Source organism: Manis javanica, chromosome 14 (assembly GCF_040802235.1).
Source record: "Manis javanica isolate MJ-LG chromosome 14, MJ_LKY, whole genome shotgun sequence".
Lineage (NCBI taxonomy): Eukaryota > Metazoa > Chordata > Mammalia > Pholidota > Manidae > Manis > Manis javanica.
Genome location: NC_133169.1, coordinates 14,366,009 through 14,380,980, shown reverse-complemented (window position 1 = coordinate 14,380,980; position 14,972 = coordinate 14,366,009). Strand labels below are relative to the sequence as shown.

At 33.6% G+C, this 14,972-nt stretch overlaps 1 protein-coding gene across 1 annotated transcript in view; it reads left to right on the top strand.

The window, feature by feature from the left end:
• IARS2 (isoleucyl-tRNA synthetase 2, mitochondrial) overlaps positions 1-14,972 on the top strand; it is a 50,522-nt gene that overhangs the window by 11,333 nt on the left and 24,217 nt on the right. Inside the window, exons 3-12 of the mRNA XM_017640599.3 lie at positions 3,562-3,721; positions 4,599-4,747; positions 4,835-4,884; positions 4,964-5,073; positions 5,155-5,245; positions 5,568-5,683; positions 8,474-8,643; positions 9,352-9,442; positions 10,691-10,842; positions 12,717-12,877. Of these exons, the coding sequence (XP_017496088.3) occupies positions 3,562-3,721; positions 4,599-4,747; positions 4,835-4,884; positions 4,964-5,073; positions 5,155-5,245; positions 5,568-5,683; positions 8,474-8,643; positions 9,352-9,442; positions 10,691-10,842; positions 12,717-12,877 (1,250 nt within the window). The remainder of the gene's footprint in view (positions 1-3,561; positions 3,722-4,598; positions 4,748-4,834; positions 4,885-4,963; positions 5,074-5,154; positions 5,246-5,567; positions 5,684-8,473; positions 8,644-9,351; positions 9,443-10,690; positions 10,843-12,716; positions 12,878-14,972) is intronic.

Here is a 14,972-nt window from a genome sequence, read left to right as displayed (position 1 = left end):
TCCAACTCTTGAATCCATTTGAAATTTATTTAGGTTGATGTCATGAGATGAGGATCTAAATTGATGTACTTTCCAAACAGCACATCAGTCTTTCAGTACCTCTCATTCCCTTGCCGTGTTTCTGTGATCCCTCTTAAATCATATATACTAGATCCATTTTGGGGCTATCTGTGTTCTGGTAATTAACTCTCTATCCTTAGGATCCTTTTGTTGGTTGAAATTTATTAGAAAAAGTGACTGTGCTTTATGCAAAAGAAAAACATTAACTGTTCTAAGTTTGTGTTACATGTGTAGCTCAAATTGATGTCTTATGGGGTGAAATAAATTTTTGTAATGAAGTACTATGCAATCTTGAAAAGGGTGAGCAAAATCTATCTGTACTGACATGAAAGATGTCCAAATAATATTTAGTAAGGGAAGAAAAACAAGTTTAAAAAAATTTTTAACTTAATTTTTTTATCTCCATAACATTGGAATTTTTTAAAGCAAGACTGTATTACTCTTTTAATCACAATACAATATTTTAAAAACTTAAAAATATACTTAATGACTATAAAGTAAACCTGAAAAGTTAAATGAGCTTGAATGGTCAAGAAAATTTTCAGAAAGATTGAGGAGCACATTGCTCTACCAGTTAGCAATATCCTGCAGTATTACCTGGTTCTTGTGCAGGTCAGTAAAACAAAAAAGGTGTTTGGACTGGTCTTGTCTATTCTAATATATTCTTGTTATCACACAGAAGCTTCCACAGATGCTGTCTTTGCTCTAAAATTATTGCTTTTAGGTTGTTTCCTTTGTTTTAAATTATTTAAGGCTGAGTTGTCCATTTGTCTTTTGTAACATTCTACTGCATATGTACAAAGAGTGAAAACACTTTAATGTGAGATAGTCTTGTCTTTTATTTTTAATATACTGAATAAGAACATATGTCATAATAAACATACAAAACAAAATTAATGTTCTAGATTCTTTGGGTTTCTAGGAATAGAAAAGCAAACACTAACTGTTCTGAGCAAAAAAGGAAATTTATTGGCTGTATTACTGTAGAGTCCAGAGATAGTTTTAGGTCCTGGCATGACTAGATCCAGGGACTCAGATATTAGTGGTTGGTTTCCCTCCACCTTCAACTCCTAGGCAGGCCTTCCCCTTTTGATGTCCTACCCCATCCCCATCCCCATCCTCATCCCATACTTTTCCCAACATTTCCAAGGCTTGCATTCTTCCATCTTCTCTTTCCCAACAATTCTTGCAAAAGTCCTAGAATTAAGTCTCCTTGGCCTGATTTGGGTCACAAGTCGAATGCTGAGTCATTGATTCTGGACAGACTATGTTGATGGCTATTGAAGCTGGAATGGAGGGGAGTGAGCTGCACATGGATGGAGGATAGAGAAGGAGTGATTCTCTGAAACACTGAGGCACCATGCGGAGCTATTTCTTACATGCCTAGTTGGAGGCTCTATCAAAGATCATGAGCACTTTGGAACCAGAGGAGAAATAGTTCTTGGTCTTCTTCAGACACTATGTGTGGTCTTGCTTGCTTTCCTGTGCCTAGAACGCGCTTCCCAGATATTCAGGTGGCTCACTGCCTCATGTGCTGCGCATCTCTGTTCAGACCTCGTCTCATTAGGCTCTACCAGTCTTCCTCTAAGATAGTGACACCACCACCAGCACTCCACGTGCCATTCTCTAACCCTTTATCTTCCTTTTTCCTTCATAGTGAGTAAATGTATTTTGTCTTCCTCTGTCAGCAAAGGTCCTTGTCGTTCCTGTTTACTGCCATACGCGAGGTCCTTGGACAACTCTTGGCACATAGCAGGCATTCGATATTTGTTTATTAAGCATAGAATACATGAGTGTTGTGATAGGAAAATGGAGGCAAAAGGAGAAATGGAGACAGAGTTATGAGCACAAGAGACAAATGACTCTCGAAGGTGTGGAGAAGCCTGTTGGGAGAGGAGGAGGGTAGTGTTTGATCCTGAGGAATTAGAAAAATTCTCCTTTTGTGTTCCTGCTGTTCCTTTTACTAGAGGCCCCAGATATACCTCTGGAGGGGTATTTTTAATTATTAGCTCAAATGATTCCAGTCTTTTAATATAGTTACAAGCAACTCTGTTCAGGGGAGATAATGCAAGGTACAAATGTGAGCCACATAACTCACAATTAAAATTAAAAGTAAACTAAAAGTTTTTAGTAGCCACATTAAAAAATAGTCAAAAGAAACAGGTGAAATTAATTTTATTACTATATTTAACTCAACATCTCTAAGCTATTATTTTAACATACAGCCAAATGTAAACATTTTTGAGATACTTCATTCACATTCTCCTTTTTTTGTACTAAGTATTTGAAATCACGTATATATTTTATATTTACAGTACATCTCAATTTGGACTAGCCATGTTTCAGTGGCTTAGTAGCCAGTGGCAGAGCATATATGCATGCATGCATTCATAATTTAACAAATATTTATAAAATAATACCAGATACCATTGTAAATACTGAGAACTTACTGGTCAAGAGGAAAGGCAGTATCTCTGATTTCAAGGAGTTTGTATTTACTGGGAAGGGACAGCTAATAAAAAGAATACTTTCAAATAGGGATAAGTGGGAAGGAAGCTATTTATATACTGATTGATTTAAATAACATACCTATCAAAAAGTATAGACATTTCAAGTATATATAACTAGATAAATTTTTATGCTGTGAGTAGTCACTTAGATCATAGAGCTCTCTGCTGCCTTTTGGTATGAAGTTTGAAAGTTGGAGAGTTTTGAGTGGGGGATGGTGTGGGAGGAACGTATAATATCTTTTCTACTTTTGATAGATGTGGAAAGGGGGAAATAATTTTCTGGACTACTGCACTATTTCCTTTTGCGAAGAAGGAAATTGAGGTTGGAGCCAATCTATCCTTTGATCTTCCATTTTATAATGGTGCTATATTTTTTAAAAGGTTCCACTGCCCTCTAGTATCTAAAATGAATGAAGAAGGTAAATCAGTAATAGAGCTATACCTGGTGACGATGTCTAGTGTTTTAGTAAGAGTTTTAGAAATGGCAGAAAGAGTTAACTACGATATTGCTGTCTCTGAGTGCATTATAAATTCTGTATTGGTTCTATAATATTTCTTAGCTAAGCTGTAAATAATACTGGATTATTCACATTAACAATGTGTTTTCATAAGAGTAAAGCAAATTTGTAATTGACTTATTTGTACTCTGGTTTTTAGAAGGTTAAACTAATTTCCTAAAAAGGAAGTATGGGCTGCTTTTTTGCATATTCCAACTTTACAAACAAATTAATAATTTAGGGCATAATGTGGTTCACTTAGAAATCTTTTCTCTTTCATTGCTTTTAAGGGGTTTAATGACATTTTAAAACTTCGAATTTCTTACTCCTGTGTTTATGTAAAGCTTGAGTTAGTAGATTCAGTAGGTTATTTTATATAAATCCTTTTAAAATGGGGCTTTTACAGTGTTAGTGATACTAAGAGAATATAAACTAAGGTCATAAGCTTTATGACCTATGATATATGAATGATAATTATCATTTTATCTTTGCAGATTTTGAAAGATATAGCCAATCGATACCATATGATGAGGGGGTCCAAAATACATTTTGTGCCAGGCTGGGATTGTCATGGGTTACCCATTGAAATAAAAGTATTATCAGAACTTGGTGGAAAAGCTCAGAATCTGTCAGCTGTGGAAATTAGAGAGAAAGGTAAATCTCTGTTTCTGTTTAAAAATGGTGCTTGCAAACACTGTTGCCTTGTAAAAGAATTTTATCAAAGGGACCATCTGTTTTTCTTCTTTCTGTCTTTTTTGTTATAATGATATATGTTGGAAACCACTTTGTCATACATTTTGTTTAATTGACTTTTGGAGAACTCATGTTAAGAGATTGAAGGAAAGATTTGTGAGCATTTCCAAGTACATTTTTTTCAGTTCTTTAGTCTACATACTTTGTGAACTTATTATTTTGGTCATTGTTTTTATTTATTTTCCTGGCTAGGGCTTTCTAAACTATTTCAGGCGTGACACTAAAAGTAAATTCTAAAATACATATTTATTTTAAATTAATCTCTTATTTGATCCTTTCCTTCAGTAGCTTGGGTCAGAGAGGAATCTTCTATTCATATATGTTAAACTACTGCATAATTGGATGTAACTATGAACATTTTTTACTTCTTTGTGAAATATATTATTATTACCTTAGATTGGATGTACTGATTAATTTTTTGCATGTATAATGAAATAAGAATTATTCTCATTTTTTCTTGAATTAATAAATATGAATAATTTTTCCAGTTTATTTTTTCTAAATGTAATTAGATTGCATAAAGTTTGGAAAATACACTATATAAAGTCTGGAAAATACAGAAATCAGTAATGAAATTTTAACTTTTGATATCCTAGTTAATTTTCAAATTTGTTTTAGGTATCTTCTGAACACCTTTAACTTTGAAAATAATTTTCCTATTAAATACATTTTGTAGGCTAAGCTGTATATAATACATGCATTTAGAGAGATACATGCTAAACCATGTTTAAGAATTTGAATTTATTGGTTTTCAAAAGCTTTTCCTTTTTTGTTTTAGCTAGATCATTTGCTAAAGCAGCAATTGAGAAACAGAGATTAGCGTTTATTCGCTGGGGAATAATGGCAGATTGGAATAATTGCTACTATACATTTGATGGAAGTTATGAGGCCAAACAGTTGAGAATTTTTTACCAAATGTATGATAAGGTAATGAAGTATTTATTTTCCTTTGAGTTTGTTAAATTATGTATTATAAAATTCCAACATTCATATAATGTATTTGTCATTTTATAGGGCTTGATTTATCGATCTTACAAACCTGTGTTTTGGTCTCCCTCATCAAGGTATGTATGTGTTTTTGGTAGTTAAAGGGTAGAATTTTATGAGGCTTCCAGATATTTACCTGTTATTTTTAAACCTTAGGACTGCATTGGCTGAAGCAGAACTTGAATATAATCCTGAGCATGTCAGTCGCTCAATATATGTGAAATTCCCTCTCTTGAAACCTTCTCCTAAGTTGGCATCTCTGATAGGTAAGATTTATTCACTGCTTCAGTTTATTAAAGTTTATAGGATTGTAACATTTGCTCATACTTGAAATTTTATTTTCACAGATGATTCATCTCCTGTTAGTTTTTTAGTCTGGACCACCCAGCCTTGGACAGTTCCAGCCAATCAAGCTGTTTGCTATATGCCAAACTCAACGTAGGTATATTACTGCATTTATTGTGCACAAACAGGATCAGTTCCATTGTTGGCATTATTTTGGATTCATTTCATCCGTGTTATCCTCTTAAAATTTAGTAAATTATAACTTAGTTATTATGTTCATGTGGATTTTATTAAGCTATAGATGATCCCATTTAAGACCTTATTTCCAACTTTTTTAGGAAAACAAAACAGAAGTGTAAGGGGTGAAGTCCTTTGCAAATAGTACTTTTTTGATCTTGAAGCTTTTTAAAACATTTAAAATGTTTTCTGTGGCTTTTCTTTTTTCATTATTTGTTTTCTCCTAATTTTATTTTAGTTATGCTGTTGTGAAATGTTCCAAATCCAGAAACCTCTACATACTGGCTGCAGATAAAGTAACATCTGTTGCTTCTGCTTTGGAAACAACATTTGAGGTTATTTCAACATTTTCAGGTAAAGATTTAAAGATTTCTGACTATCATAGTCATCAAAATATTTGGTTGATTTGAGTTCAGTAGTTCCCTGAACATTACTTACTGTGAATCAAAACAGATAATGGCCTCTACCTTTCTAGACTATATTTTACATTGATCACACTGAAAGAGAATATATATTAAACATGATGAGAGTATAGAGAAATATGAACATTGACAAAAACAATAAATAAAATATTTCTGGGAAATGTTCAATGTAAAATTGGACAAAAGTCCTTTGTTCAATGTTGAATGTAAAAATAGTCTTTTAAAATTTTACTCAAAATTAAAGCACCCAAAATTATTTTTATCTGATTTAGTCAAGGAACTGATTTAGTCAAAGAAGAAAATAAATACGTATTTATTTGGTATATGATTTTAATAAGGAAATTGAATAAATTATGAAAACTATTCCAAAGACAATGCTTCTATTAGAATCCATACTAAGATAGAATTTGGAATTTCTAAATTAGTGACTTGTTTTAAAATATAACTGTGGGAATCTAGGGAAGTTTAAAAATACCTTTGATCCTTAGAGATGATATATGTTTGAATTTCTTCCTAAAAAAAAATCACATGAATAGAGGTACCCAAAAATGTAAAGATTGCCTAGCTACATAGAGAATCCTCCTAAATGCAACAGTTCAGATACAAGCCAATTAGAAATTTAAATAATCTTAACAAAAATAAAAAGGGTTTTATGTCAAGGCTGGAAAGAAGCTACAGGTATTTACTATTTAGTACCACTTGGCCCTGTTGGTACAATAGGTTAGTTTGAGGTTCCACTGTATTCTTTATTACAATACTCTTCCCACCTCCTGAGTACAGAAAGAATCATAGACTTCTTTGACAAGTAAGATGTTGTTACAGAAGCCAAATGGCATTCCACAAGGTCTGAAAATATTAAGGTTGAATATAAGGTCATTTCCTAGACTGCATAATTGTTTAAAATTATTTACTGTGCAGAGAATTCCTGGGTTGCCATTTTGAGCAATCACATTGCAGAGGAGGATATTTACTGCTCATACTTAGGAAAACAAGCTTGTGGCAGCCAGTTTACTACTAATTAAAGTAGTAGGGATACTGAATGGCTAAAATGGAATAATTTTTATTACTATTATATCAGCAATATTACATTTTATTACTAACTCAAATAATTATTATTGTTTATAGTTTTATTATTAACCATGTAGGGTTTTTTTTTTCCCCAGAAAAATAGAAATTGCTTTTTGTTAATCGTTTAGAGATTTTGTTGATGAGGGAGAGTATTAGGTGGTAGCTAATATACTAAAGTATGAGGATAAAGGAAGTTAATAGATGAAATTACTTTGCCCCAAACCTTTGATTTCTATTCTAAAAATGCATGAAAGGTACAGTATAGGGTCGTGCGTACTGGTCTTACTTATGAATCTAACTTGAAAGAAAGTGAAAGCTAGAGTAGATTTTTCTAAAAATCAATGTTGACAATTCTTTCTTTTGTCAATGAATTGTCTTGGGAAGAATGCATCCTAAAATATTCAGGTTTTTCCTAGTAATTTGAGTATTTCCTAGTAATAAAATGCCAAGTCAACCAAATAACAAGAAAAACCTGTGATGTTTTTTCAGAAAAGGGAGTTTTGTTGTCATCAGTTATAAGGGAATGTTGATTTTTCTGAAGCCTTTTACCCATTGTGGTGTTTTAACCAAAATAAAATCAGCAGTAGGGTTATCTATGAAATGTCAAAGCTAAAAGATTTGTATTGTTTTTTTGGTGGTATGAGTGGGTTACTTAGTTTTCATTACTATATGGCTAGAAAAAATGATCATAGAAGTGGAGAAATTTCTCTGTGAGGACAGGTTTTAAAAAGTTAATATTATTTAATTTGGAAAGATGAAGAATTATTTGTGGGGAAGATCTGAGGAATAAGAGGGCCAGTGAAATTTCTTTAATTATTGTAGAGTAGATAGGGTAAACAGACTTTCAGTCCATCTTGGAAAGTATGTATGTAGAACAGAAAATCCTTTTAACGTTTGGAGACTGTTATTTTTAGAACATGTGAAAGAAAGTTTATAGAACTCAACTCATGAGGTAGGAAAGATGGGAAACAATAATGGTATAGAAAAATGGAAAGATAATGTATTATTAAAGGGAGCTGGAGTTATATAGAGCATTAGAGTATGGGTTAGAAGTTGGATTCAGTCATTTTTTTAGCCATGTGACCTCAGGCAAATGCCTTCATTTTCTTGTTTTCTGATTTGTAAATTGGGGGTACTATTTGGTGGGGATATTATATGGTGGGTGCCCAGTAACTATTAGATATTAGTTATTATCTGTTACCTTTTCAGGGTAACAACATGAAAAGCAGTAACTGAGTTCTCACAGAAGTACCTCCTGTCCACATAGAACCTACTGGTCATTGACCTGTTGACCTAGAATTTCTTTGCACTCATGTTCCAAAAGGTACATAGCTGTACATAAATGAGAGAAATTTTCTTGTGCTCATTTGAGTTGCTTATTTGTTACAATAATTGCTAATATTTTAAGTAATTTACTGTGTGGCAGGTATCATACTAAGTGCCCAAAATACTTAAATACATTAACTCAATTTATCGCATAGCAGCTCTCTGATGTAGGAACTATAATTATTTACATTTTATAGATTCCCAAACATCACAGAGCAAGTAAAAGGGGAAGCCAGGATTTCAGCCCAGTCTCCCCAGATTCTGCCCTTAAAGAGGTAGGAGAATTACCATATGAAATAATTCTCAATTGTGGTTTTCTTGCCCATAGGTACAGATTTGGAAGATGGTACTTGTTCTCATCCTTTAATTCCTGGTAAAGTCTCTCCGCTTTTATCTGCAAATCATGTGACCATGACAAAAGGAACGGGATTGGTGCACACAGCGCCAGCTCACGGTATGGAAGATTACAGTGTGGCTTCTCAGCACGGCCTGACCATGGTACTGTTCCTCTTCTTTTCAAGTATTGCTTTTGTAGAATAAAAGTAATAAATCTGAACTAACATCTTTACTTTTTTATAATAAGCATTTTTGTCATGATAATTGTGAAAGCTTAAATTTGTCCAGTACCTCAAAGCCTCATTAATTCATACTTATTGAGAAAGATTTCTAAAATTAACGCAAAATCAGCACAAAGTTAGAATTGAATAATATATATTTAAATGGGGGCAGTGTTTGTCTTTCAAGGATTCAGTCACATAGATAAATTACTTTTAGTCCTTGAGAAATGGCAAGCGGATTTTACTAGTTTTATTAGTTGAAAATAGCAGTTTGGTTTTTTAAAACTAAACAGTCCTCCCCAAGTTGATACTGCACATGTTGGTTACTCAGCAAGTTTTTCCATTTAGTAAAAGGTGAGACTCGAAAGTCATCACAATGTATATACTTTGGCATGGATCTGTGAATTAATCGAGACCACGTTAAAGATGTTTTTTGCATATTTTACTTTCTGTTATTAAACTTAAGGCATAAAATTAACAAGACATTTTGCCTTTAGTTATTGAAATATGTAAATACACAAATTTCTATTAAGTGAATATTAAGTATCTACATTTTCACTTTAGTAAAGGACTAGACTACTGTTTTGCCAGATATTGTCATAAGATAAAATGTCTTTATACTTTAATTGTTCAAAATGATACTTTGTAGGATTGTTTAGTGGATGAAGATGGAGTTTTCACTGATACTGCAGGTCCTGAACTTAAAAACAAGGCTGTGCTTGAAGAGGGAACAGATGCCGGTGAGTATTGTGTATGTTGACATCATAAAATACGTATTTTCTGAGAAGCAGCCAGCAGTAACCTTTGCTGGCTATTCTTCCGTCTTATCCTTTCAACAGAAACAAAAGGCTAAAATTATATATTTTATTTTGCCACATGATGAAGGTGGAGTTTGGACTTTTCATCTTTTGCTTTGAAGTTGTTCTTTCTGTTTAAGCAAATCAAGACAATCAACAGAAAGAGATGTTATTTCAGGACTATAGAGATAATGACCAGTAGTGTTACTCTATGGAAGATAAAGTCAATCTTGAGACTAGATGTTGACAGTGATTTTAGACCCCACTTTTCTCATAATCTTTATAAATCCCCGACCCATATACATGGTTTATGTATTACAGTCTTAGGGGTTCTCCAGTCTTGAGTTGTCTTTCTATACCAGGAACCAGGTACTATGAAAAACCTTTCTTTGCTCACAGTAAGATCAAGACTAAGTCAAGTATTACTTTCCCAGGGCTACTGTAACAAATTACCATAAATTCAGTGGCTTAAAACAACAAACATTTATTCTTTCTTGGTTCTGGAGGCTGGAAGTCTGAAGTCAAGGTCTTAGCAGGGTCCTGCTCCCTCTGAAAAAGCTGTTAGCACTCGGCGGTTCCTGGGAATCCTCAGCATTCCTAGATCTGCAGCTGTGTCACTCCAGTCTCTGCCTCTGTTGTCACATGTGCTCCTTCACCCTTGTGTGCTTCTGTGTATCTTCTCCCCTCTCTGACAAGGACACCAGTCATTGGATTTGGGGCCCACTCTAATCCAGTGTGACTTCTTCTCAACTTCATTACATTTGCATAGACCCTATTTCCAAATATGGTTACATTCACAAGTATTCGGTGTTAGAACTCGAACATATCTTTTTGGGGGACAAAATTTAAACCAACTCTACCTGGTTTCTTCTAGATCACCTAGAGACCATTTTAAGATTCGTGGTGTGAAAGACCAACTCTGAATTTCAAATGTAGAATATCTGTTCTTCTTCTTTTGATGTGAAAAGCCATAGAAATGGCATAATTTGGAGTCTCATTAATGTCTTATAGTGCCTGCTTTTTATGCCAGGAGATTCCCAGATTATGCCTTTGATACCTGGTAGGTGGCTACTCTTACTGATTGGTACCTACTGGCCCAGATTTAATACTCCCTGGTAGTTTAGAGAATTATTAGGCTTTCATTGCACTTTTTTATTATGTCTAATGTAAATTGTTATTGATTTCTTAAAGTTATAAAGATGCTTCAGGCTGCAGATAATTTGTTGAAAGAGGAAAGACTGGTACACAGCTATCCCTATGACTGGAGGACTAAGAAACCAGTGCTTATTCGTGCCAGCAAGCAGTGGTTTGTAAATATCACGGATATTAAGACTACAGCCAAGGTAATTTAGCTTAAAGAGCTTAAGTTCAAGCTGCCTGTCCAGTGTAGTGAAAATAACACATAGTCAGGGCAGAACAGAGTTTAGCAAGTTGTGTAACTTCTCAGAACCTATTTCCTCATCCACATAAGGGGCTAATAATGCCTATTTCATGGGATAAGTGAGTGAAAGTTCCAGAACAGTGCTTGGCACATGGTAAGCATTCAGTAAAACTCTCTTAAAACCCTTTGCTTCCTTAGTATTGAAATTACAGTCCATTTGAGAAGTTGTTGCTTTAACAAATACCGTACAATTGGTGTTCTAAATATTAATGTGTATTTGAGCTCTTTAATTAAATACATATATGTATCTGTGTATGTATGCTATGAGTAAATTAATTTTATTGAATGAAAGAGCTCAAATACATATTTGTTAAACCAGTCTGAATATACAGATACTTTGTTTTATAGCTGCATCTTACATATTACCACAAATAGTTGGTTCATTTGTTGGCCTTGCAATTTGGGGCCTTTGCCAAAGCTGTCCAAGCAATTTGCATGTTCTGTGTTTGTGTAGACTGGACAACTGTGAGATAGATTGGTTTTCGTTTTGTTTTTTTACAGTCCTATGAAGCCTGTTTTCCTTACTTGTAAATGTTAAAATTTGTAAATTCCAGCACTGAACAGATTTTTGGTTGAAGAATATCTAAGTCTGATGGAATATGCTGAAGCCAAGTTTTTTAAAAACATGTTTATAGACAGTTTTCAGTTTTTTTTTTATAGAAGTAGAGAGAATAGGATAATGTACTGCTGTGTTTTCATCACCCAACTTCAACAATAGTCAACTCTGGACACCTATTTTTATCTGTACCCCTACAACCCCCCACTTTTTACTTCCTATCCATTGGATTATTTTGAAGCAAATTTCAGGCATTATGTCATAGATATTTCAGCATATACGTGAAAGTTAAAGGTTCTTTAAAACATAATTCCAGTGCCATTATTAAAAAAGTAATAGCTGTATGTATTTTAATGTGAAAAGAAAGTAATAGTTGTTAGCAAAATCAAATAATCCCGTCAGTATTCGTATTTCTTGGATTTTTAAACCAAGCGTTTATCAAATTGAATTGCAGATGTGCCATTCTGCCAGCAGGTGGTGCTACACAGGGCTTTTTGGGGAGGGGATTTCTGGTAGTTGATGTGAGGAAACCATTTAAACCTGTTTTGAAGATAGAAAAATGCTTTTCTTAATGGGTAGAAAGAGATTTTTAAATGAAGTTAACATATTTTGGAGATTATTATCAAACGTCTTTGCTATATAATTTATCATTTGGTAATTGACAAATGAAGTGAAATCAAATACTAGTAGTCTATGACTTTGGGGGTTGGAAGTTGAGAGAGTTCTTGAGAGATAGGAAGTAACATTTTGAGAAAGTGATTTGTATGTTTTAAATCGTAGTATGTAAAACTAGACTATGTTGCAGTCTTTGTCAACATAAGACAGGAGCTTATTTTTTTAAGTATCTTTAAGAAAAATCATTGAAATTAAATTTGAATAGATTTTAACCATAGATTAATGAAGTATACTACGTCTACTAAACCTGTTACTACCAGTTTTGATGTAGGTGCTTGGAAATTAGTATAAAATCCCTTGTCACATCTTCCAAAGGTGAAGCCTGTTCTTGATGTTATTTATTAGGTCCTTTGTGGCCCCATTTTAACTATGCCTCATTTGCCCTGAAATCTGTTTTTTTTTAGTTTATTTTTTGGGGGGGGAAGGAGGTGTATGTAAATGAGTGTGCACATCTAAAATAAAGAACTGTATTAGGATAAATAGTGACAGTTCTAGAAAATTTTTCTTCTTTCTCTTACTGGACTTTACTTGTGAATTAATGGCAGGAATTGTTAAAAAAAGTGACATTTATTCCCGGATCAGCACTGAATGCCATGGTCGAAATGCTGGACAGACGGCCGTATTGGTGTATATCAAGGCAAAGAGTTTGGGGTGTTCCAATTCCTGTGTTTCATCATAAGACAAAAGATGAATTCTTGATCAACAGGTAGAACTCCTTATAATTTTTCAACATTTTAAAGTGAATTATGTTTTCTTAAAAAATGGAAAAATAGTGGACAGTTGAGAACTGATACATGTTTAATAAAATCCTCTAAAATAATGATCCTTTTGAGAGGAGTAAAATATGATTTTTGAAAAGATCCTTCCACGTGGTTGAAATTTAGGAATAGCAATTCTTTTTTTCAGTATTGATATTTAAAAGCAAAGGCTCTGCTTTTCTTTCCTATGAGAATTCATTGTTCTTGACTGTACCTTGCGTTGCTAGAAAAAAGTGTTAACAATCCAAAGATGATGGTGTTTAGCAGGGGATACTGGGATGGAATTGTTCTTTAGGAATTAGAGCCACTCCTTTACTCTGAGTCTGCTCTCCCTTTCAGTAGAAGTGTGGCATTATATAACTGTTTATAGAGCCTTTAAAATTTAAGACATTATAATGCAGTTAAATGCAAAAAAATTTATATTAATTCCAGTGATGATTACATTCTCAGTTACTCTTTTTTCCTTAATGTCTTCTTTTAATTTATAAATACAATACATTGACATAATAAACAATTCAAGGTAGAAAAGCCTTGATGTTAAGTGAGGAAGTGAACAGCAAGTGAAAAGATCTTTTTCCTAATCCAGACACTAAATTCTTGAGGCTGTGAACAAGACTGACATGGTCCTTGCTGTTAATGAGATGATAGTCTAGTTGGTTTATTCTAGTAAATTAGGGAGGCTTTCAGTGTTGTGGCTGTTAACAGATGTGGAAAGGGGAATATTAATCATTCCTCTTAGGAATATGTCCTAGGTTGTCATTTTCTGTGAATAATTTTGTTTTAGTTTCATTAATGGAATTTTTACTGAATTATGTTGAACATGAGTTAAGAATTTGAGCACATTTTTTAAGTATTTTCACATTTCATCAGTTGAAGATCTTGTGAGGTTTTTGAGGGCATGGAGGCCAGCAGGTAATGGGGAGTTCAAATGACTATAGACATGGAGTTGAATGTCCCAGTGTGGGGTTCATCAGAATTTTTGTAAGATGGTTCTACTTTTCATTGTTGATATTCTCAGTATTTACTTAGGTGGTACTTTTATAAATGCATGTATTTTAGGGCTTTTTATAAGGTTGATTAAAGTGTTTAGTTTTCTTTCATAAGTATAGCTACTTATGAGGTAGTTATTAGTATCCTTCATGTGAAAGTTCCTTTTCAATTTGAAATATGCATTTTATTACTATTTCATGGGTGATCTGACACCTACAACATCATGGCTCAGAGGGAGGAGTTAGAAGCTCTGTTTTGGGCAAATACCAAACCATAAAACAGCTTATTTTGCTTCATTCACAAGAGATGTGGCATTTGAGTAGGGACTTGTGGATTAGGTAGGAAATGGGGGAAAGTATTTTGCAAGTGGAGGGATTAGCAAGAGCTGAGAACCTGGAGTGCGGAAACATAGCATGTGTATAGGAACTGTAATGGGACAGTGGGTATGTGAGGGGAGTTTCAGAAAGATAAACACTGAAAAAGATTGGTTGGGCCAATTATAGTGAGTCTTGAATTCTAGGTTAAAGAGTGTAAGCTTTTAAGTAGGCATGTGTATTAAGAGTATGTTTTAGGAAAAGAAACTAGAGGCTAGAGACCAGGAAGTCATTGTAAAGTTATTTCAGTATCAGTACAATTTGGAGCTGAGATAAGACTCTTTGGCCTAAATATTGTTGCTTGTGTTGTTTTTATAATTGAGAGCTTGGTCATGTGTAAGCTGCTAACATCTTAATATCTTAAATATGAGATAAATTTACACAAGTATTTAAAATTCCACAGTGGGGAATTTTCTTTTCAGAAATATTTATAAGCCACTGCTATTGTTTTTTTTTTCTTTTCAGTATTTAGAGAACAAGATTTTTAGGGAATTTCCTTGAAGTGATTGAGATTGGCTATATCTATTGATCAATCGTCTATCTGTATTACTAAGTAGAGCAGACTGGTTTATTGGACCATTATTTTGTCATGACAATAAAGTTGTACATGGGTCATTGGTTGCTAAGCTAGGTGAAGTAAATGTGAGCTTTGTCAGAAAAACACAGCAAATTTTCATTA